The 19820-nt window shown below is 36.9% G+C and overlaps 1 protein-coding gene across 2 annotated transcripts in view; it reads right to left on the bottom strand.

The window, feature by feature from the left end:
* LOC149935392 (uncharacterized) overlaps nucleotides 1–19820 on the bottom strand; it is an 89112-nt gene that overhangs the window by 20176 nt on the left and 49116 nt on the right. For both annotated transcript variants that reach the window (XM_090154751.1, XM_090154750.1), the window contains exons 2-3: nucleotides 12964–13342; nucleotides 12666–12904 (exon numbers count right to left, since the gene is read on the bottom strand). In XM_090154751.1, the coding sequence (XP_090010877.1) occupies nucleotides 12666–12904; nucleotides 12964–13342 (618 nt within the window). The remainder of the gene's footprint in view (nucleotides 1–12665; nucleotides 12905–12963; nucleotides 13343–19820) is intronic.

Below are 19820 nucleotides of genomic sequence, written 5' to 3'. Positions count from 1 at the left end.
AAAACTCTACCTATTATAGATTTTGATAAAAATAAGATAATGGTGAATGTTCCCTAAAAGTTTAAAAACTCTACCTATTATAGATTTTGATAAAAATAAGATAATGGTGAATGTTCCCTAAAAGTTTAAAAACTCTACCTATTATAGATTTTGATAAAAATAAGATAATGGTGAATGTTCCCTAAAAGTTTAAAAACTCTACCTATTATAGATTTTGATAAAAATAAGATAATGGTGAATGTTCCCTAAAAGTTTAAAAACTCTACCTATTATAGATTTTGATAAAAATAAGATAATGGTGAATGTTCCCTAAAAGTTTAAAAACTCTACCTATTATAGATTTTGATAAAAATAAGATAATGGTGAATGTTCATCAAAAATTTAAAAACTCTACCTATTATAGATTTTGATAAAAATAAGATAATGGTGAATGTTCCCTAAAAGTTTAAAAACTCTACCTATTATAGATTTTGATAAAAATAAGATAATGGTGAATGTTCATCAAAAATTTAAAAACTCTACCTATTATAGATTTTGATAAAAATAAGATAATGGTGAATGTTCCCTAAAAGTTTAAAAACTCTACCTATTATAGATTTTGATAAAAATAAGATAATGGTGAATTTTCCCTAAAAGTTTAAAAACTCTACCTATTATAGATTTTGATAAAAATAAGATAATGGTGAATGTTCCCTAAAAGTTTAAAAACTCTACCTATTATAGATTTTGATAAAAATAAGATAATGGTGAATGTTCCCTAAAAGTTTAAAAACTCTACCTATTATAGATTTTGATAAAAATAAGATAATGGTGAATGTTCCCTAAAAGTTTAAAAACTCTACCTATTATAGATTTTGATAAAAATAAGATAATGGTGAATGTTCCCTAAAAGTTTAAAAACTCTACCTATTATAGATTTTGATAAAAATAAGATAATGGTGAATGTTCCCTAAAAGTTTAAAAACTCTACCTATTATAGATTTTGATAAAAATAAGATAATGGTGAATGTTCATCAAAAATTTAAAAACTCTACCTATTATAGATTTTGATAAAAATAAGATAATGGTGAATGTTCCCTAAAAGTTTAAAAACTCTACCTATTATAGATTTTGATAAAAATAAGATAATGGTGAATGTTCCCTAAAAGTTTAAAAACTCTACCTATTATAGATTTTGATAAAAATAAGATAATGGTGAATGTTCATTAAAAATTTAAAAACTCTACCTATGGTAATGGTTTTAGAACATATTTTAAAGGTTTTAAGCTAGAATAGTTTTGTAAAATAAATTTTGCCGTTGTGAACTATAAAATTTTTGAAGGTTGAAAAGTATACTGTGCCGTTTTGGACTAAGAAAAGTGTATGTACGTTGAATACTACTGTAGTGTTTAGCTCTCCGAGGGGACTATGTCCCCTAAGAGGGGTTTTACAATCACCGTGTCTGTCTGTGGGTCTGTCTGTCTGGGCTGCGAACGCGTACGCGTTTTCGGGGCTAAATGTAATCACTGCGTTCGCAGTTTCTTGGAATTAGGGAAAAGCTTTTTCCAAAAGAGCCGTCTTTTTGTCATTGGGTGTTGTATAATTATTTTTCAATTTGCGTTAGTGTCGGGCGGTATTCGAACCAGACCCCTACTGCACGACAGGTGAGGTATATTTTGGCTTGCCAACTTGTTTTAATACCCTTTTTTATAAAGTTTAAATCCAATGTGGAAATTGAATAAAGATATATCACGCTGAACGCACGTGCATGAAGATATTCAAGTAGGATTTCCTAGATGACGTCATACGGCACTAATCCACTAGTGGCTATCTCTAACCCCGCGCTCGCGTATGACATTTAATAAATTACCATCATTACTTTTACCAAAAGTGACATAATTACCAAAAGTGTGACAATCCCTGTACTTTCGTATGCTAAAGTTTTAATGAATGCTCGACTCCCGATCGACCACATAAAAGACTATTTAATGTCGCCTTTCTGGATCTTTTTTTTGTCTATGGTACTATATCGTAGGTAGATGGCGATAGCATCTCCACAGAACGACGAAAAATCAAAAAATACACTAACTTTGACCAGCGCTACTTAGTTCCTCCGTTCTTCACTAGGAGGCGTTATTTGTTGGTTTTAACTTCCTTCCCTCCCCAAGGCCTACTTTCCCTTCTCCCCTCCCAACTTGTATTTCGCTCGTAACATTCATTAAGAAATAGCTCCGATTGACGCACTTATGGTAATTATGTCACTTTTGCTTTTACCCAATTGAATGAAATCTCGTGTATGGCACGGGTAATCCGGATCGTTATCGAGTTTTTATTGACGACTACCACCATTCCGCGATAAAAACGTGAGCAAACACTGATGAATTATCTCGCGATATGCCAGCGATCACGTAAGGACAGAGCGCCTTAGTGACACGGGTACAATTCTGATCTTAACGAGAAAAAACCAACAATCGACGTCAAGTAGAAATAACGAGCCGGAGTCGGCCGATTTCGGAAAATAAGCTCATTTCGGGGTTTTGATATTTTTCGTCTTTGTCATCTTTCGGGTGGCCAAAACTATACCTCCGGGAAAACCAACCTCATCCGTTAGTTAACGATACGTTAATATGACGGGGATTACGCCTTTAATAACGGTGCTAGATGAGATCGATCTTTTAGGATTTTTTTCAATCGAAAAGGAATGAAAATTGTGGGAGTATTGGCGAAATGGCCTTATTGCGTGCCGGTAACTCAATCACCGATAAACCCTCTTGCTTGAATTGTGTAACGCTAAATAAAGGGTCACCACTAAAGTCCGTCTAGTATCTTTATAAGTCGTATTGTCGCCAAATTTACCTCTTCCCCCTCCTTCGACCGTAACGTCACTCAAAGATAACGCGATAGCGTCAGCAAGGTTGTCAGCTAACCAATACGACACGTCACCCGAGATGGTCAGAGCAAAATAACGCGTCTACGGATGAAATAATGGACGGTCGATAGGTATTCGATTCATCCAATTTATCTACTTTGTTCGTTATTTGTTCTTTGTTTCAAGTACTTTCGCCAATAAGGAATAGATACTTTTTACGACACGTGAAAAACGGACACGTGAAAAGCAGGCACGTGAATCCAAGACAGTTACGCCGAGTTTTGTTTAAACAGCTAATGCGATTACCAAATTGCTTACAGGGTCATTAGAGGTTCAATTTTAACGATTTTATTGATTCTAGATGGCGCCAATTTAACGTTTCAGCTGTATGGGAATAAATAGTTTCAAAATTATTACCAAATAAATTTATAACAGTATTGCAAATTATGTTTTAAAAAAAAATCTATGAAGAAAAGTCTATAAAATAAAACCATAAAAATTAAAAGTATAAAATGTTTTTATCGGCGTCACGAGCGCAAGTTATTTAATTACTTTACTTGCACGCGAGTTTTGCACCCGTGTTTCAGATTCCGAAGGGTCTAGCGACTGCAGCGCGTGCTATCTAAGTGACGTAGATGAAACATTGTCACATGACCTCCCGTATTTTATAGAAACACCTATTTAAAATTTCTGACCGTGCCATCTTGGAGCAACAAACACAGCAGCCCACACAAGGAGAACGCAACCCGTCAAAAGTCGTGGATTTTCTTGTGTACAATTTTCATTGGTTAGACGCTTTAGCGCCTGCTGCCGTCGGAAGGGGAAAATTAGGAAATTGTATTCCCCTACCCCCGCCCGTAAAACGATCAGCGTAAAGGCTCGTCCAATGAAATTTGTACACAACACTGCGTTCGCGTGTTTAAAAGCTAGCTGCGTTCTCCTTGTGTTTGTTGCTCCTAGGTGCCATCTGGTAAACCTTTGTCTACCAAGCACACTACGGGCCTTCTAAGGACATTTGAAGGCCATCTTATGGGATATTCCGATATTTGATTATTTAAAGCGCATCTCTCGAAAAAAATAAGTAGTTTCGTTATTATATTTAGGAATTTGTTTACCGTGAACTTCAAAGTATACGTATTTCGAGGAAGGGGGGGGGACGTTGAACTTGGCAGAGTTCGAACCTCTAATCAAAAATAATGAGTGGAAAATGTCATTGAACACTGAATGGATTATAAAACAAGTTGGAAAACGAAAATAGTACCTCTTCTCGTACGTTGCTTAAGCGGACAATTCTCTCGTGCTTTATTTAAATTCACGCATAGTCAAACTATACTCGGTTTTAAGTGAGGTTTTTCGAAAACATCTTTTTCGATTATATTACACGCGCTACTATTTCTGAAATTATTATAAATTGGCAAACCATAATAATAATCAGCTAGGCTAATACCGAAGGCACCACCCTAGGCCTAAGTCATCGAGCGACTTTTAAAGCCCTTAATTCAGGTGGCCGGGTTACAATGCGTAGGAGGGTGGTGGCAAGCCTTGCATGCCACGCGAGCTAACAGCTCCCTACATTAACTATTACCGTTAACCTCGACAAGTTTTTATGGAAGGGGAAACCGAAGAGCTCGGGGGAAAACCCCTTAAACCACTGGGGAGAGAACTTGCAAACTCAACGCGGAAGGAGTAACTCCGAGTTTTCACCCAGTTTCATCGGTGGCTTAGTAAAAAAACAGTTGCCTGCCATTTATTAGAACCGGGTTCGATTCCTGTCCGGCACAAATGTATTCTTTTCCACCCAAGATTAATTTTTTTTTGGCTTACATTCAATCGGTTTGTATTCCTGAATTTCTCAACTAAGTAATAATTTTTTTTTGGTTCAATGGTTGAACACGCGCCTGATACGCGAGTGACCCAGGTTTGAATACCAACCGATGCTATTGGCCTCAGCTATTGGCCTCAGCACTCTGTCCGTCTTTAACGTCAAAACAAAGTAATAATCAACAGCACAATCCAAACAACTCCAACACAACGCACGAATACACCCAGGGCGACTGCAATATCTCAGATCACGTAATTAGAGCGGTAATAAAAGTTGCCTTTCCTACGTCTCTGGAAACTGCGAACACAATGATAACACTTTGCCCGGGTTGCCAACTGCGAACACAGTTCTAACACTTTGCCTCGTGACGTCAACTGCGAACACAGTCCCACACACAGACAAACACGGCGAAGGCAATACCTCTCCGTGAACAAGTTCAATCGGAGAGGTTAAAAACCCCTAATAAGACGGGCAAAAAATATGTAAAAAATCTAAGCACTTTAGAAAAGTTAATAACATTCTTGGTAATTAATCTTTTTACTTTCAACCAAACTGGGTAGAATATTATCGTCCTTGGTTGTAGAATATTTGTAGACAATAGAGCGCCCTAAGCTAAACTAAAATTGGATTGGTCAGTACGGTGGTCATTTTTGCTAATTGTAGTGGGGTGGTGGGGTGGTTAGCGCTTTCGCCTCGCAGGAAGAGTAGCCGGGTTCGAGTCAGGGGCGGATTAACCCTTTCGGCGCTTTAGGCACAGAAAAATTTGGCGCCCCTTGGTATTGGTCAGCTAAGGAGGGGCGTATCGGTTTTTAAAAAATAAATATATATATTTTAGTTTCCCCAAATCTTTTCGGCGTTATTTCGAGTAGGGGCAAGCCAAGTACATGGACCGTGGGGCTTTATCAGAGTTTTGGCGCCCCTAGAAAAATGGCGCCCTAGGCATGTGCCTACTTTGCCTAATGGTTAATACGCGCCTGGTTCGAGTTCAGCTTGTGGCACTGGGTGGAAACTCGGAACAGCTCCTTCCGCGTTGAGTTTGCGAGTTCTCTCCCCACTGGTTTAAGGGGTTTTCCCTCGAGTTCTTCAGTTTCCCCTTACCATAAAAACGTTTAGAGGTTAACGGTAATAGTTAGTGGAGGGAGCTGATGGCTCGCGTGGCATGCGGGGTTTGCCACCACCCTCCTACGCGTTGAAACCCGGCCACCTGTTTAAAGGCATTATAAGAAGCTAGATGACTTGGGCCTAAGGTGATGCCTTGGGTATTATTATTATTTCACCCATCACTATGTTTTCTTCCAAAACTGTCTAATTATTAATAATTACAAACTAACTGTGAATTTGTAAAAACATTTTGCATTTTGAAAATGGTTTTCAAAATGCATTTAGTATTTTAATTTTGAGCTGCAAAAACCATTTTACATTTTACATTTTGAATTTAGAAAAACCAATTTTCAAAATGCATTTTGTATATTGCATTTTGAGTTATGGAGAAAGTATTTTGCATTTTGAGTTATGGAGGAAGTATTTTGCATTTTACATTTTGAGTTATGGAGAAAGTATTTTGCATTTTACATTTTGAGTTATGGAGAAAGTATTTTGCATTTTACATTTTGAGTTATGGAGAAAGTATTTTGCATTTTACATTTTGAGTTATGGAGAAAGTATTTTGCATTTTACATTTTGAGTTATGGAGAAAGTATTTTTCATTTTGAGTTATGGAGAAAGTATTTTGCATTTTACATTTTGAGTTATGGAGAAAGTATTTTGCATTTTACATTTTGAGTTATGGAGAAAGTATTTTGCATTTTGAGTTATGGAGAAAGTATTTTGAATTTTACATTTTGAGTTATGGAGAAAGTATTTTGCATTTTACATTTTGAGTTATGGAGAAAGTATTTTGCATTTTGAGTTATGGAGAAAGTATTTTGCATTTTGAGTTATGGAGAAAGTATTTTGCATTTTGAGTTATGGAGAAAGTATTTTGCATTTTGAGTTATGGAGAAAGTATTTTGCATTTTACATTTTGAGTTATGGAGAAAGTATTTTGCATTTTACATTTTGAGTTATGGAGAAAGTATTTTGCATTTTACATTTTGAGTTATGGAGAAAGTATTTTGCATTTCACATTTTGCGTTTTGAAAAAAGGCATGTTACCGCGAATACCACGTTATGCGTTCCCAAAAACTTTTCAATATTTGATATGAAAAATAGCCGGGTGTAAATATAACCGAGGCTTCGGAAAATGTGTACACGCTTTCTATCGGTCAAAGAGAAATGCAGAGGAAGAGAAGCGAATTGGGGCCAGACGAGGAAGACCCAAAAGTGCAATTCAGTCTGCCTTTTTGTGAGCGGACCAAGGAAATTGCGGGGGTGCATGTGTACCGTTCTCATACACCGGAAGGAAATAAAAGGTTTTTTTCCCGTAATAACTGGCGTCGCGACGTGATATATTGGAAATTTCTTATTATTAGTTAATACAAAAGTCTATAATATCGTTCCATAAGTTTGTAATATTTTACTGAGAAATAGTAACGGAGTGACGTCATTACAAGAAGAAAATATCCCCCTAGCGAGGCGCTGTCAAAGGCTACGTGTGACGCGTTAGCGAGCGGACCCAAAACGTCAATGAAGCCCGTAATGCGGTCTTGAGATTTTCCCATGCAATTTTACGTTGAGAAAGTTTTAACTTGATTTGTGAAAAACATTTTTGGTTGCCATGGCAAAACGAATGGCCATTGAAACTTTTCCCTTTAGAAGCTTTCAAGGTACATGAACGTCTACTTAACCCCCGAGTTTGAAAAAAATCGGGGATAAACACCTCGGGATGTCTCCTTGTCAGTAAAACTTTTGCATGTGAAGAATTGGAAGTGTTACACTTATGGTTAATACTATTTGAAGAAATTGTTTAAAAAAATGGCGTGTGAAACTTCCCTAAGTGCTCAAAACGACTCGATGTCGGTAAACAAAGCTACAAATGTTGAAGTTCAACTTACACGTATGCAAATCCAGATAGGAAAAGCGCTATATGATAGAACTAATGTTTGACGGGTTAACGCATAGATATAGTAAACGTATATAAAGGTCTAGATAAAATATTTCCAAGGGAGTGAATACGGAGGTGACAGCTAGCAGAAACGCGTAATTTCTGCAGGCTATCCTTATAAGGCGCTATCTATCGGTAAGAAAGCTCGTGCTATCGTCGCGAGAGCCATTGTCTTCTGCTTAAAATTATACTAAAAGTCACCAACAGATGGTGTCTAAAGACTACGGCCTGCGGAAAGGTCAAGCACTTAGTACTAAAATGCTAAGAGAGCTCGCGCTCTTGGTCACGTGCCTTCCTCGGTGTCTGCTAGGTGTCAATTCCGTATTTTATGTTAGGCTTAGACGCCCCGAAATTTATCTAGACCTTTATATACATTTCTTATATCTATGGGTTAACGACATAAATTGACAAATTAGTCATCCAAAAATACGTGAGCAAATTGTTTATTAGCACGGTGAAAAATTGGGGCGGAGCTAGGCAATGATGGGGGAACTGAAATAAGAAAGCTATGACAATGCAAAAACCATGTACGGAATTGTGTTGAGGTTAATTACCCGCTTTGTTTATGTGGCCTAGTAACACCTTTTCAAGAATGATGAATGATTATTCATTAAAATCTAAAATAAGACAAATTAATTCAAAACGGCACATTTCGCGGACTGGAATAAACACGGAACTTTTAATTTCAGGCGAAGAAGAACGTAGAATAGAAGCGGATAATTAAAATTAATTTGTTTTTGTTCAACTTTAGTAGTAGGCCTGTGAGAGGCATTAGAAGTCGCTGGCTAACTTAGGCCTAAGGTGGTACCACGTCTTGGGTATTAGCCTAGCTATTATTATAGTGGTTAACACTTTCACCTCGCAGCAAAAGTGGCCAGCAGGGGCGTAGGAACGTTCTAGAAGTTGGAGGGGGCAAAGATAAACGAAAAGGGGTCTGGAGAATGGTTTTGAATTTTTAATTTAGTGTAGCTTCTCCGAATGCATGTGTATATTTTACTACTATATACATTGGCGGGAAAAGACTGAAATTTAAACACAGTTGAGGTTCTATAAGCTGTATATGCTTTTAAAATGATAATTTGAGCCAGTTGGAGGGGGCAATAACATTAGTTGCCCCTCCTAGCAAAATTCTAGGCAGGGGCATTGCCCCCCTTGTCCCCCCACCTTGTTCCTACGCCCCTGGGAGCCAGGATTCGATACCAGCTTTTGGCTGTGACCGGATTAGCCACAACCCTTCCCGCCGTGAAAAGGGAATCAGGCCCTGTTGTAATGCAGGTTATAAACGTAGCTTATTATTATTTTTATTAATATTGTTATTATTATTATTATTAGAGTAATAATACATAGATTCACCGACTTCTCCCTAGAAACTACGTGTTACCTTTTTATTAATACTTATTCGAAAGTGAAACCCGCAACAAAATCCATCTTAACGTTTATATCGAAAAGGTTTCACGAATTTTATTAGATTTTCAGTTTCTTCGCGAAGAAATGGGATGAGAGAGACGGGAAACGACCCCTGGTGGTTACCGTTGAAAGTTCGTTGACACCGAAAATATCCGTCCATTTCTAAGCGGCGAGACTTCGTAATAATAAATTCACCAGTCGAAGGCGGGGAAAGGCTTAACTCTGTTTTTTAAACAAGAAATTACCATAGTATATGTATCCGTAATTTCTCTACGCGGATCCTAGGAGACTAACTCAGTTAAAAAAAAATACCCCCACCGAAGTAAAATGTTGGTATCTCACTTTTTTGGATCACTAGGGAACTCGCCTGTGGGACGTGAGAAAAGGTAAACACAGACTACTTCCGGAAATGCGTTGGTTTATGTTTTGTTATTTTAACCTCATCCCCGTGGCGATAAAGCTAGCGGACGAAAACAATATGACAGGATAGCTCGTTCGGCGGAAAGGTGGCGATTTCCCCACCTTCGACTGAACTGTTAGGTAATTCTTAAGCGTCCCAAATGTCGGCTTAACCCTGTACACCGGTGTACTGAGGCTGGAACACTTCTACAGGCGACTGGCCTATTTTGATCTACAACATTCGAAAATGAGGTCGATACTGACAAAAGTAAATGAACCGAATTTATCAGACTGCTATACTCCCCATGTTGGGGCGTTTTCCTTATGAAGTTACTTTTTGACCTCGAATTTGAAATTTTGAGCGCTCCTAGGACGAAATAAAAACGTTTTTGTTTTTATGAAACCATTTTTCATACATAGAGATAGCTATACCCACAATTCCCAAGTGCAATTTATCGCGTCAAAAGACGGGGATGGAAATAAGCTTTTATTTAACTCGATTTTCTCTTAATTTTCATAAGGATTCTGAGCGCTATTTCGATAACTTCGGTTCATTTACTTCTGAGTATTAAAAGTTTATAAATAGTCTTCCGTAGTAATATTTTAGCAATTTATCACGCGGTTCCGATTATTTTCAAACTACGCTTCAAATTTGAAAGAAATTAAATATAAAAAAAAAGAAATTGCGCGAGAGGTCAACCAACTCTCTTCTGAGAAATATTAAATATAGAATATTTAAAGACTTTTAAAAGATGGTACGCTTTTAAAAAGGTAAACGCAGTCTCACGTCAACCGAACCGAGACTAAGTAAAGATAAAAGCGCGGATGTAAAAACGAAAAGACGATAGTCTTTCCGGCGGAAGGAAAACGAAACAAAACTAAATCAAAGTTAAACAAGGAGGTTTTAGAGGTCGCTCCCCTCGTCGAATGACCAGGGAAGCTAGATACCTTACAGCTAGTTAGAGGTCATTGGTCATGGTACGACTCCCTTCCCTCAAGCCCCTCTTATTAAGTTCTCGGACGAAGGGTCAAACGCCTTTAACTCGCGACTAAGAGAGCCGCGACACGTCCACTACTTCCCCAATTCTCCCCTTTTACGAGTTGGTTCGGGGCAAATCGAGGAAGTCCTTCTACGTTTTGGGATTAAACCCACGGGCGCTTTCACGAACAGGTATCGAGTTAGCGGAACAACTCGAAACTGAGAGTTTATCCTATTTTTGCAGCTTTATTAGCGAAGGCTTAAAGGTGAAGTTCTCCAAAGGTCGGGTTCAATCTAAATCCATTAGATAGAAAACGGTACGTTATTTATTACAAGGTTAAACCTACAGGAAGTAACTGTTCCTTTTTAAAATAAATTACAACGGTTTAATGGGGAACGGCCAAGCTTTTCCAAATATGGCCTTATTTCCGTATCAAAAGATTAACAAGACGTTCAATATACTAACACGTACCTTTTTTTGTCTTGAAAAAATAGCTTTTGGCCCAAAAAGTTGAAACGAAAAATAACGCCAGGTGTTTGGGTTTGAATTTTCGCCGCCATCTTAGGGGCTGCCGCCAGCGCCCCTAACCCCGTATGAGTGATTTGCGAACTATCCTAACTTTTAAAATCGCGCAATTTAGGCTTAGGTCTCTTATAACTGGAACATATTTTTTGCGTCTTCAGCAGCGCGCGCTTTTACGTTGTTTTTCTGTCTCACCAGGTGTCGCGGCGGACGCGCGCTTTTCGATTTCCCGAAATTTCTTTATTTTATCATAGACAGTATATATCAATAAGGGGACGAGAAAACACCTAGCTTCCACTGCATTAACGTCGTTGTTTCTCTCACTGACGCTCTGTTATTGAAAAAGGGGGGAACAAACGTAAGCTTCTAAGCGCTTCAAATGACCTTGAATTCTCCCGTTTTTAAAGTACGGCCATCTTTATTCAGTTTGGGCCCTAGCATCGATACGCACTCTTGCAGTTGGCTGCAAAGCGACTGTGATGGGGTCTCAAAATCAGAGCGTATTCTTGTCCCCTTAGGGATGTCTATGATTTTATTAAAAATTAACCACTCAATATTTTTTGATGCGGTTTTCGCCATAAATTTTAGTTTTTAATGGGCTATAGGGCTATCTAACTGGTTAAAGCTTGACCGTTCCCCTTTAAGTTACAGCTAAAAATTTTATAAAGAAAACTAAATTTCACTAAATACCTTACGCAAGTCCTAACCGTCGTGGCGTTATTGGACTAGTGAAAACTAGCCCTTAGAAACCAAAATCATATTGAATTACGCGAGCAGTCATTCAAATTGGCAGCTGATTAATGTAGGTTAGTTCCGCACCCTTTAAAATTCTGATCCGCCCCCTTTGCAACTCGCCAGCCCCGGGGGCCCCGGGTATCCCTGGCAATGACGTCACGAATGGAGAAAGAGAGAGATAGAGTCGTTTATGATAAGGGGGGGGGAGGGAATCTATTAAGAGAAGTGCGCGCAAACCTCTCTCGGCACACAAGGAAGCTTCTAAAAGGATTTCAAATGGCGGCTCCAAAGCGCCGTGCCAAGAATAGTCGAATTAAAGACGGGGGATGGGTAAAGGCTAACTAGCCTTCATTTTGATTGAATTGTCAGATGTAATATCGAAGCCTCTCTTTATATAAGGCGCGGGGCTTATAGAAGCGGCTATTTATAGCGACGCGCCTCGCTCTACTGGGAATTTAAACCAGCTAATTACCGGGAAAGGTCGTCCGGCGATGGATGAAAAAAATGTTTTCAGCCTACCGCCAATAGCTTCATATTATGTTCTTCCAAATTTAGACGCTTCATTTTCCAATAATGACGCTTGAATGTTAGAGGAGATTATTCTTGACGAAATCGCGACTTCGGAGATTAGGATTTGGTTGTCTTCTTATTAATAATTTTAGTTTTAAATTAAATCCCGATTTTCAAATGAAATTCAAATAATGAATCGTCACGCGTTTGCAATAATTACGAGGAATTAGCTCAACTTTTAACTAATTAAACTTTGCTCGTTAAAAATTCTTCGCTTAAGAATACCCGCTTAAGAATACCCGCTTAAGTAGAAAATTAATATTGTTGGAAATTATGTCGCTTTGATGCTAAAATTCAATAACGTTCTAACAAACGGGCAAAATGAAAAGTTGAGCTCACCACTTTGTCCTTGAGAAAGAGAGCGTAAGACGGGACCTCTTTGGAGCAGCCAGCGCTGTGGGTGCGACGCAAGAGACGAGTTAACTTCCGGCTTTTACTTTCGGCCGCGCTTTCGTCACCCGGAATCTGTTCGGAATTACTTCCGGTCGAACCTTTGCGACTGTTACGCCACTGTCGCCTCCTGTCGAATTCCGTCAGCTCGTCCGAACTTTGACTACCTTTCACTTGGAGAACAGGGTCTGCGGGAAATAGAAATGTCACTTTCGCCCAACGACAAATCCAATTTCGAATTTCTTACCGTCAGCCGCTCCGATGTCGTCGAAGGTGGAACACTTCCTCTCGAATTCGAAAGCCACGGCGTCCGTGCCGAAGGAGGGGGTGTCGCCGGCGCTGCTCGAACCCCAAGATGGACTACTCTCTTCTCCGGCGCTTTCGCCGTCGTTGCCGTTGGCCGGGACCGAGCTGGTACTGGTCAAACGGCTTGGTTTGGGTTGGAAAGTCCTCCTGACGGAAGGCCTCTCTGAACCGGAAGTGGAGGAACTGGCGTCCTCGGAGCGACTCAAGAATCCCAGAGCCATGTGTGTCTCGGGGTCGTGCTCACGCATGTATCGCTCCATCGCGTTCAAGTCCCATTTCTGGTCGCTGGAGTTTGGGTTTTGATCGCTGATTAAGGCCTCCTAAAATCGAACGGTTGAATATCACGTTAAAACCACAAATAAAACGTTTTAAAATATTGCGCATTTGCTATTTGCCATTTATCGAAACTGTAATAAATGTTATACGTATATTTTATTTAACAGATATTACCAAGGTCCCTTTCAGGCTATATATAGGAAGACATTTTACGTGGGTCGGTAATATTTAACTCTTTTAATACTGGCTCAAGAATTAATTTAATATTTCAACTTTAACGTAATTAGGAATTCGTTTTAAAATATATAAAAGTTTCGCAATGTTAGCGTTTGAATTTTAGTTGCTTCCAACTAGGAGCAACAAACACAAGGATAAAGCAGCTAGCCTTTAAACACGCTAACGAAGGGTTGTGTACGAATTTCATTGGACGAGCGTCAGGAGCCTTTACGCTGAACGTTTTACGGGCGGGGGGGAAGACAATTTCCGAATTTTCCCCTTCCGACGGCAGCAGGCGCTAAAGCGTCTAGCCAATGAAAAATGTACGCAAGAAAATCCACGACTTTTGACGGGTTGCGTTCTCCTTATGTGGGGTGTTGTGTTTGTTGCTCCTAGCTTCCAACTTATTAACCTAGAGAAATTTACGACCTACTTCGAGGGGTTAAATAACAAAACTGGTAAAAGCTAGTTTCAGGACTATTACAGAAATTGAGAGCGCATATACATAGCCTGAAAAGAAAAACTGTAAAACTGCTAAAAACCATTTCTGTTGGTGTTTTAGACTTGATTAAAACTTGTATATATTTTTTAAAAATAAATTAATGTTAACAAAAACTGAAACTAATCCAGATTTGCGTCCTCTTGAAATTATATTTCAGTATCCTCTCAATATCTGTCCCTTGTTGCGTGCAGGAAAGGACACCTTTTTGTCAATACATAACGCCTTTTCTGAGACTTTTCCCACGTCTATTTTTCAGATCGACAGTGGTATTGTTAACCTTGGTTATAGTATGTACTGAACAACGGAACATAATATTGACTTAGATAAATAAGGAATGCATGGGAATTAAAGGCAATAAAATTCGTTAAATGACTGGGGCCTATAGGGTGGTGCCTTGGGTATTATTATGTACTGATGCGAAATTCTTCCCTGATTATCTTCTCGCAATGAATCTAGTGTCAAGGTAACATGCAGCTTGCTTCGTAAAAAGTTTCGTCGTCCGCTTAAAGCAGAAGTGAATTGATAAATAGGCGCTTAAATAAAACATCTTCCCAGAAATTGCCAAGAAGTAATATTTCCGACAGCCAGGACTCATAAGTTATTATTTATAAAGTGCTTGGTGAAATATTAGAAAGCTGGAAACTTTCTCGAACGTAACATCAGTTTATTGCTAAGCCTTAACATGCCAAAAAGTTACCTGGTTAAAAGGAAACACTTGTTGCATACCGTAATGCGAAAGTAATACGTTTAGTTCTAAAGGAATGAGTTTTCATCTTTTTCCAAAAGATAATTTTATACGAAATGAATTAACTCTACCTCCATGAGAAGCTTTAAAATTGCCTGGTATTATAAAAATATTACATATAATTTTAATTATTTATACCATAAGAGGATTATAATAATAATATTATTATCTTCTTATACTTAGTTTTAAAAACATTATATATGTTACCTTAAAATATATTATATAGTATGTTCCTTATACACGTGAGCCGACGCGTTTCTTACCTGACGCAAAATTCTCATGAGGGCAAAAACGCGTCTCCAATTGGCTTAAATATGACTTTTTGGCTAGCCATTCTAACCGTTTAACCGATCGACCGGAAATAGCTCCTTTACAGAAGAATTTGGAGAGGGGAGTTGAAACCGAGTATCTGTTATTGAAGCGTCCATTAGATCATGTCCGTGTCTTCAAATTTATTAATTCCGAAGACGAGTTTTCAAAAGAACAAATTTATAGACATGTCTTATAAAATAAGAGTAAAAAAACGTGTATTCCAAAATACAAGACGTTATTGTATAAAAACAAAGAGATGTCTTCAATCCTATAATTAAGTATCATAATTGCGTCTTGTGTAGAACAATTACAATCAGATCGCTAAACCAGAAGTGCCATCAGGTGTCTTGAACTGTACAAGTACCGTCACGAGTCTTCAACAGTAACTTTAGAATTAGGTGACTTCAGTAGCACAAGTAACAATACAGGAACCATGAGATGCTGATCACTACCCGTAATCGGTGTTGAAGTCATTAGTTTTGACTGTACTAAAGGGATTACTAAACTGATTACAGTCTAGCCTTACCAAAGTCTGCACTCGGTAATCGGTGTACAGAATGTTTGGAAGTGGCTAGCACCTACCATCCAACAGTATAAGTACCATGAGGTTACTTTAGCAGTACAAAAACCAACAATTGTTATTAACAGTACAAGTAAGAAAGATCTGTTTTTAACAGTACAAGTAAGAAAGATCTGTTTTTAACAGTACAAGTAAGAAAGATCTGTTTTTAACAGTACAAGTAAGAAAGATCTGTTTTCAACAGTACAAGTAAGAAAGATCTGTTTTTAACAGTACAAGTAAGAAAGATCTGTTTTTAACAGTACAAGTAAGAAAGATCTGTTTTCAACAGTACAAGTAAGAAAGATCTGTTTTTAACAGTACAAGTAAGAAAGATCTGTTTTTAACAGTACAAGTAAGAAAGATCTGTTTTTAACAGTACAAGTAAGAAAGATCTGTTTTCAACAGTACAAGTAAGAAAGATCTGTTTTTAACAGTACAAGTAAGAAAGATCTGTTTTTAACAGTACAAGTAAGAAAGATCTGTTTTCAACAGTACAAGTAAGAAAGATCTGTTTTTAACAGTACAAGTAAGAAAGATCTGTTTTTAACAGTACAAGTAAGAAAGATCTGTTTTTAACAGTACAAGTAAGAAAGATCTGTTTTTAACAGTGCAAGTAAGAAAGATCTGTTTTTAACAGTACAAGTAAGAAAGATCTGTTTTCAACAGTACAAGTAAGAAAGATCTGTTTTTAACAGTACAAGTAAGAAAGATCTGTTTTCAACAGTACAAGTAAGAAAGATCTGTTTTTAACAGTACAAGTAAGAAAGATCTGTTTTTAACAGTACAAGTAAGAAAGATCTGTTTTCAACAGTACAAGTAAGAAAGATCTGTTTTTAACAGTACAAGTAAGAAAGATCTGTTTTTAACAGTACAAGTAAGAAAGATCTGTTTTTAACAGTACAAGTAAGAAAGATCTGTTTTTAACAGTACAAGTAAGAAAGATCTGTTTTCAACAGTACAAGTAAGAAAGATCTGTTTTTAACAGTACAAGTAAGAAAGATCTGTTTTCAACAGTACAAGTAAGAAAGATCTGTTTTTAACAGTACAAGTAAGAAAGATCTGTTTTCAACAGTACAAGTAAGAAAGATCTGTTTTTAACAGTACAAGTAAGAAAGATCTGTTTTTAACAGTACAAGTAAGAAAGATCTGTTTTCAACAGTACAAGTAAGAAAGATCTGTTTTCAACAGTACAAGTAAGAAAGATCTGTTTTCAACAGTACAAGTAAGAAAGATCTGTTTTCAACAGTACAAGTAAGAAAGATCTGTTTTCAACAGTACAAGTAAGAAAGATCTGTTTTTAACAGTACAAGTAAGAAAGATCTGTTTTCAACAGTACAAGTAAGAAAGATCTGTTTTCAACAGTACAAGTAAGAAAGATCTGTTTTTAACAGTACAAGTAAGAAAGATCTGTTTTCAACAGTACAAGTAAGAAAGATCTGTTTTTAACAGTACAAGTAAGAAAGATCTGTTTTCAACAGTACAAGTAAGAAAGATCTGTTTTTAACAGTACAAGTAAGAAAGATCTGTTTTTAACAGTACAAGTAAGAAAGATCTGTTTTTAACAGTACAAGTAAGAAAGATCTGTTTTCAACAGTACAAGTAAGAAAGATCTGTTTTTAACAGTACAAGTAAGAAAGATCTGTTTTTAACAGTACAAGTAAGAAAGATCTGTTTTCAACAGTACAAGTAAGAAAGATCTGTTTTTAACAGTACAAGTAAGAAAGATCTGTTTTTAACAGTACAAGTAAGAAAGATCTGTTTTTAACAGTACAAGTAAGAAAGATCTGTTTTTAACAGTACAAGTAAGAAAGATCTGTTTTTAACAGTACAAGTAAGAAATAACTGTTTTTAACAGTACAAGTAAGAAAGATCTGTTTTCAACAGTACAAGTAAGAAAGATCTGTTTTTAACAGTACAAGTAAGAAAGATCTGTTTTTAACAGTACAAGTAAGAAAGATCTGTTTTCAACAGTACAAGTAAGAAAGATCTGTTTTCAACAGTACAAGTAAGAAAGATCTGTTTTCAACAGTACAAGTAAGAAAGATCTGTTTTCAACAGTACAAGTAAGAAAGATCTGTTTTCAACAGTACAAGTAAGAAAGATCTGTTTTTAACAGTACAAGTAAGAAAGATCTGTTTTCAACAGTACAAGTAAGAAAGATCTGTTTTCAACAGTACAAGTAAGAAAGATCTGTTTTTAACAGTACAAGTAAGAAAGATCTGTTTTCAACAGTACAAGTAAGAAAGATCTGTTTTTAACAGTACAAGTAAGAAAGATCTGTTTTCAACAGTACAAGTAAGAAAGATCTGTTTTTAACAGTACAAGTAAGAAAGATCTGTTTTTAACAGTACAAGTAAGAAAGATCTGTTTTTAACAGTACAAGTAAGAAAGATCTGTTTTCAACAGTACAAGTAAGAAAGATCTGTTTTTAACAGTACAAGTAAGAAAGATCTGTTTTTAACAGTACAAGTAAGAAAGATCTGTTTTCAACAGTACAAGTAAGAAAGATCTGTTTTTAACAGTACAAGTAAGAAAGATCTGTTTTTAACAGTACAAGTAAGAAAGATCTGTTTTTAACAGTACAAGTAAGAAAGATCTGTTTTTAACAGTACAAGTAAGAAAGATCTGTTTTTAACAGTACAAGTAAGAAATAACTGTTTTTAACAGTACAAGTATAATCAGGTATTTTCTTTAGCACACATGTCAGTAGCGAAAATATCATTATAAGATAACAGCTTTAATTTTATTTGACTGCACGACTTTGCGAATCAACATAAAAATTATATTGAATAACGCAATTTCAAACATACCCTATCTCTTTCCAAACATATGAATAGAGTGCCAGCAGCTTGAAACCCTGCGACGTCACCAATGTTAAACGTCTATTGAGAAAAAACGTGAGTTTTCATGACAACCATTACGGAAGCTACGGCTGTGACGTCAATAACTTTTAAAAACGCATCAACTGCTAGAACTCTATACTCTACAATTTCAAACATGCCTTATTAGCTTTCCGAAATCTAATAGAAACACTAGTTAGCTCTGTCGATAATATATATTAACTTTAGTACATACAAAACATTCATTAAATATTCAAATTTTGTATTTCACTATAAAGTTTTTGTGATCACCGAAGTGATTCGAACTTAAAATGCACACGACTTCTCGGAAGCGAGCTTTGGTGTATGGTTTTATTATTCATCGTAATAATAGCTTACGACTGCCTTTTTTTTACCATAGATCAAATTCCTAAACCACTAGAGACTACCGCGATGATGTTGGTAGCGCTGGCGCCATCTATTGCCACTTTGTTACAACAACAGTCTTTAAAACTCGTTCTCTACTAGGTCTTAATTTGAAATAAAATGTATATAATTATCAGAGGTACTAGTTTATATTCGAAAGAGGGTCCTTGTAATATTTCAAGCTTATCACACGAACAGTTTTTAACTTATAGTTTAGAAAAATACGATAGTGACGTCACAGACATTTCTCCCGCCAAAACGTTTAATTTTCATCCATATAGTTAACAAAAATAGTTGTTTAATAGTAGTTTAATTCTAGGAAACTAACAGTGATCCCCTACTATTTCGCCTACTAGAAATCAAGAAGCGTTTTGCCGCTGACTAATAACGCTGTGAGCCTGTTGCCGATATATACATTGTCTAAAATACACTAACGTCAAATAAAAGATTGCTTCAGCAATTATTTACGTACATTCGGTCACGAAGAAAAAGACTACCCGAGGTGATTATCACGGATTTTGTTGAAACTCGAGGGTACGGTAGACCTTATGGTTGTATGAAAATTGCCAAAGGGAAAAGTTGCAATGGGCTTTAGTTAATTAATTAATCGGACTAATAACCTTTATGGGCTCATGGACTAATTAACAACCAGCCTATACAAGCATTTCCTGTTATGCCCGCGAGTACCGCTAGAGTGCGTCGATGCTTGTTCTTTTTACTTTTTCCCCGGGCCGGACCGTCCCTGTTGTTAATTAGTCCATGATGGGCTAAACATCAGCGCAAAATGTTAGTGGGTTCGAAAATTATTGACAATATGGTAAGGCCTATCAAAATGATTGAAAATATGGTATGGTCTGATAAAATGATTGCAAAAAGGCGTACCATATGGCACACTGATGTAATTATGGTACGATCCAAATTCCTAGCTAGGATTATTGAA

The sequence above is a fragment of the Leiobunum rupestre genome, chromosome 7, assembly GCF_980474605.1.
Source record: "Leiobunum rupestre chromosome 7, qqLeiRupe1.1.hap1, whole genome shotgun sequence".
In the NCBI taxonomy this organism is placed as follows: Eukaryota; Metazoa; Arthropoda; class Arachnida; order Opiliones; family Sclerosomatidae; genus Leiobunum; species Leiobunum rupestre.
Note: the sequence above shows the minus strand (reverse complement) of the source record. Positions and strands in the feature narration are given on the sequence as shown.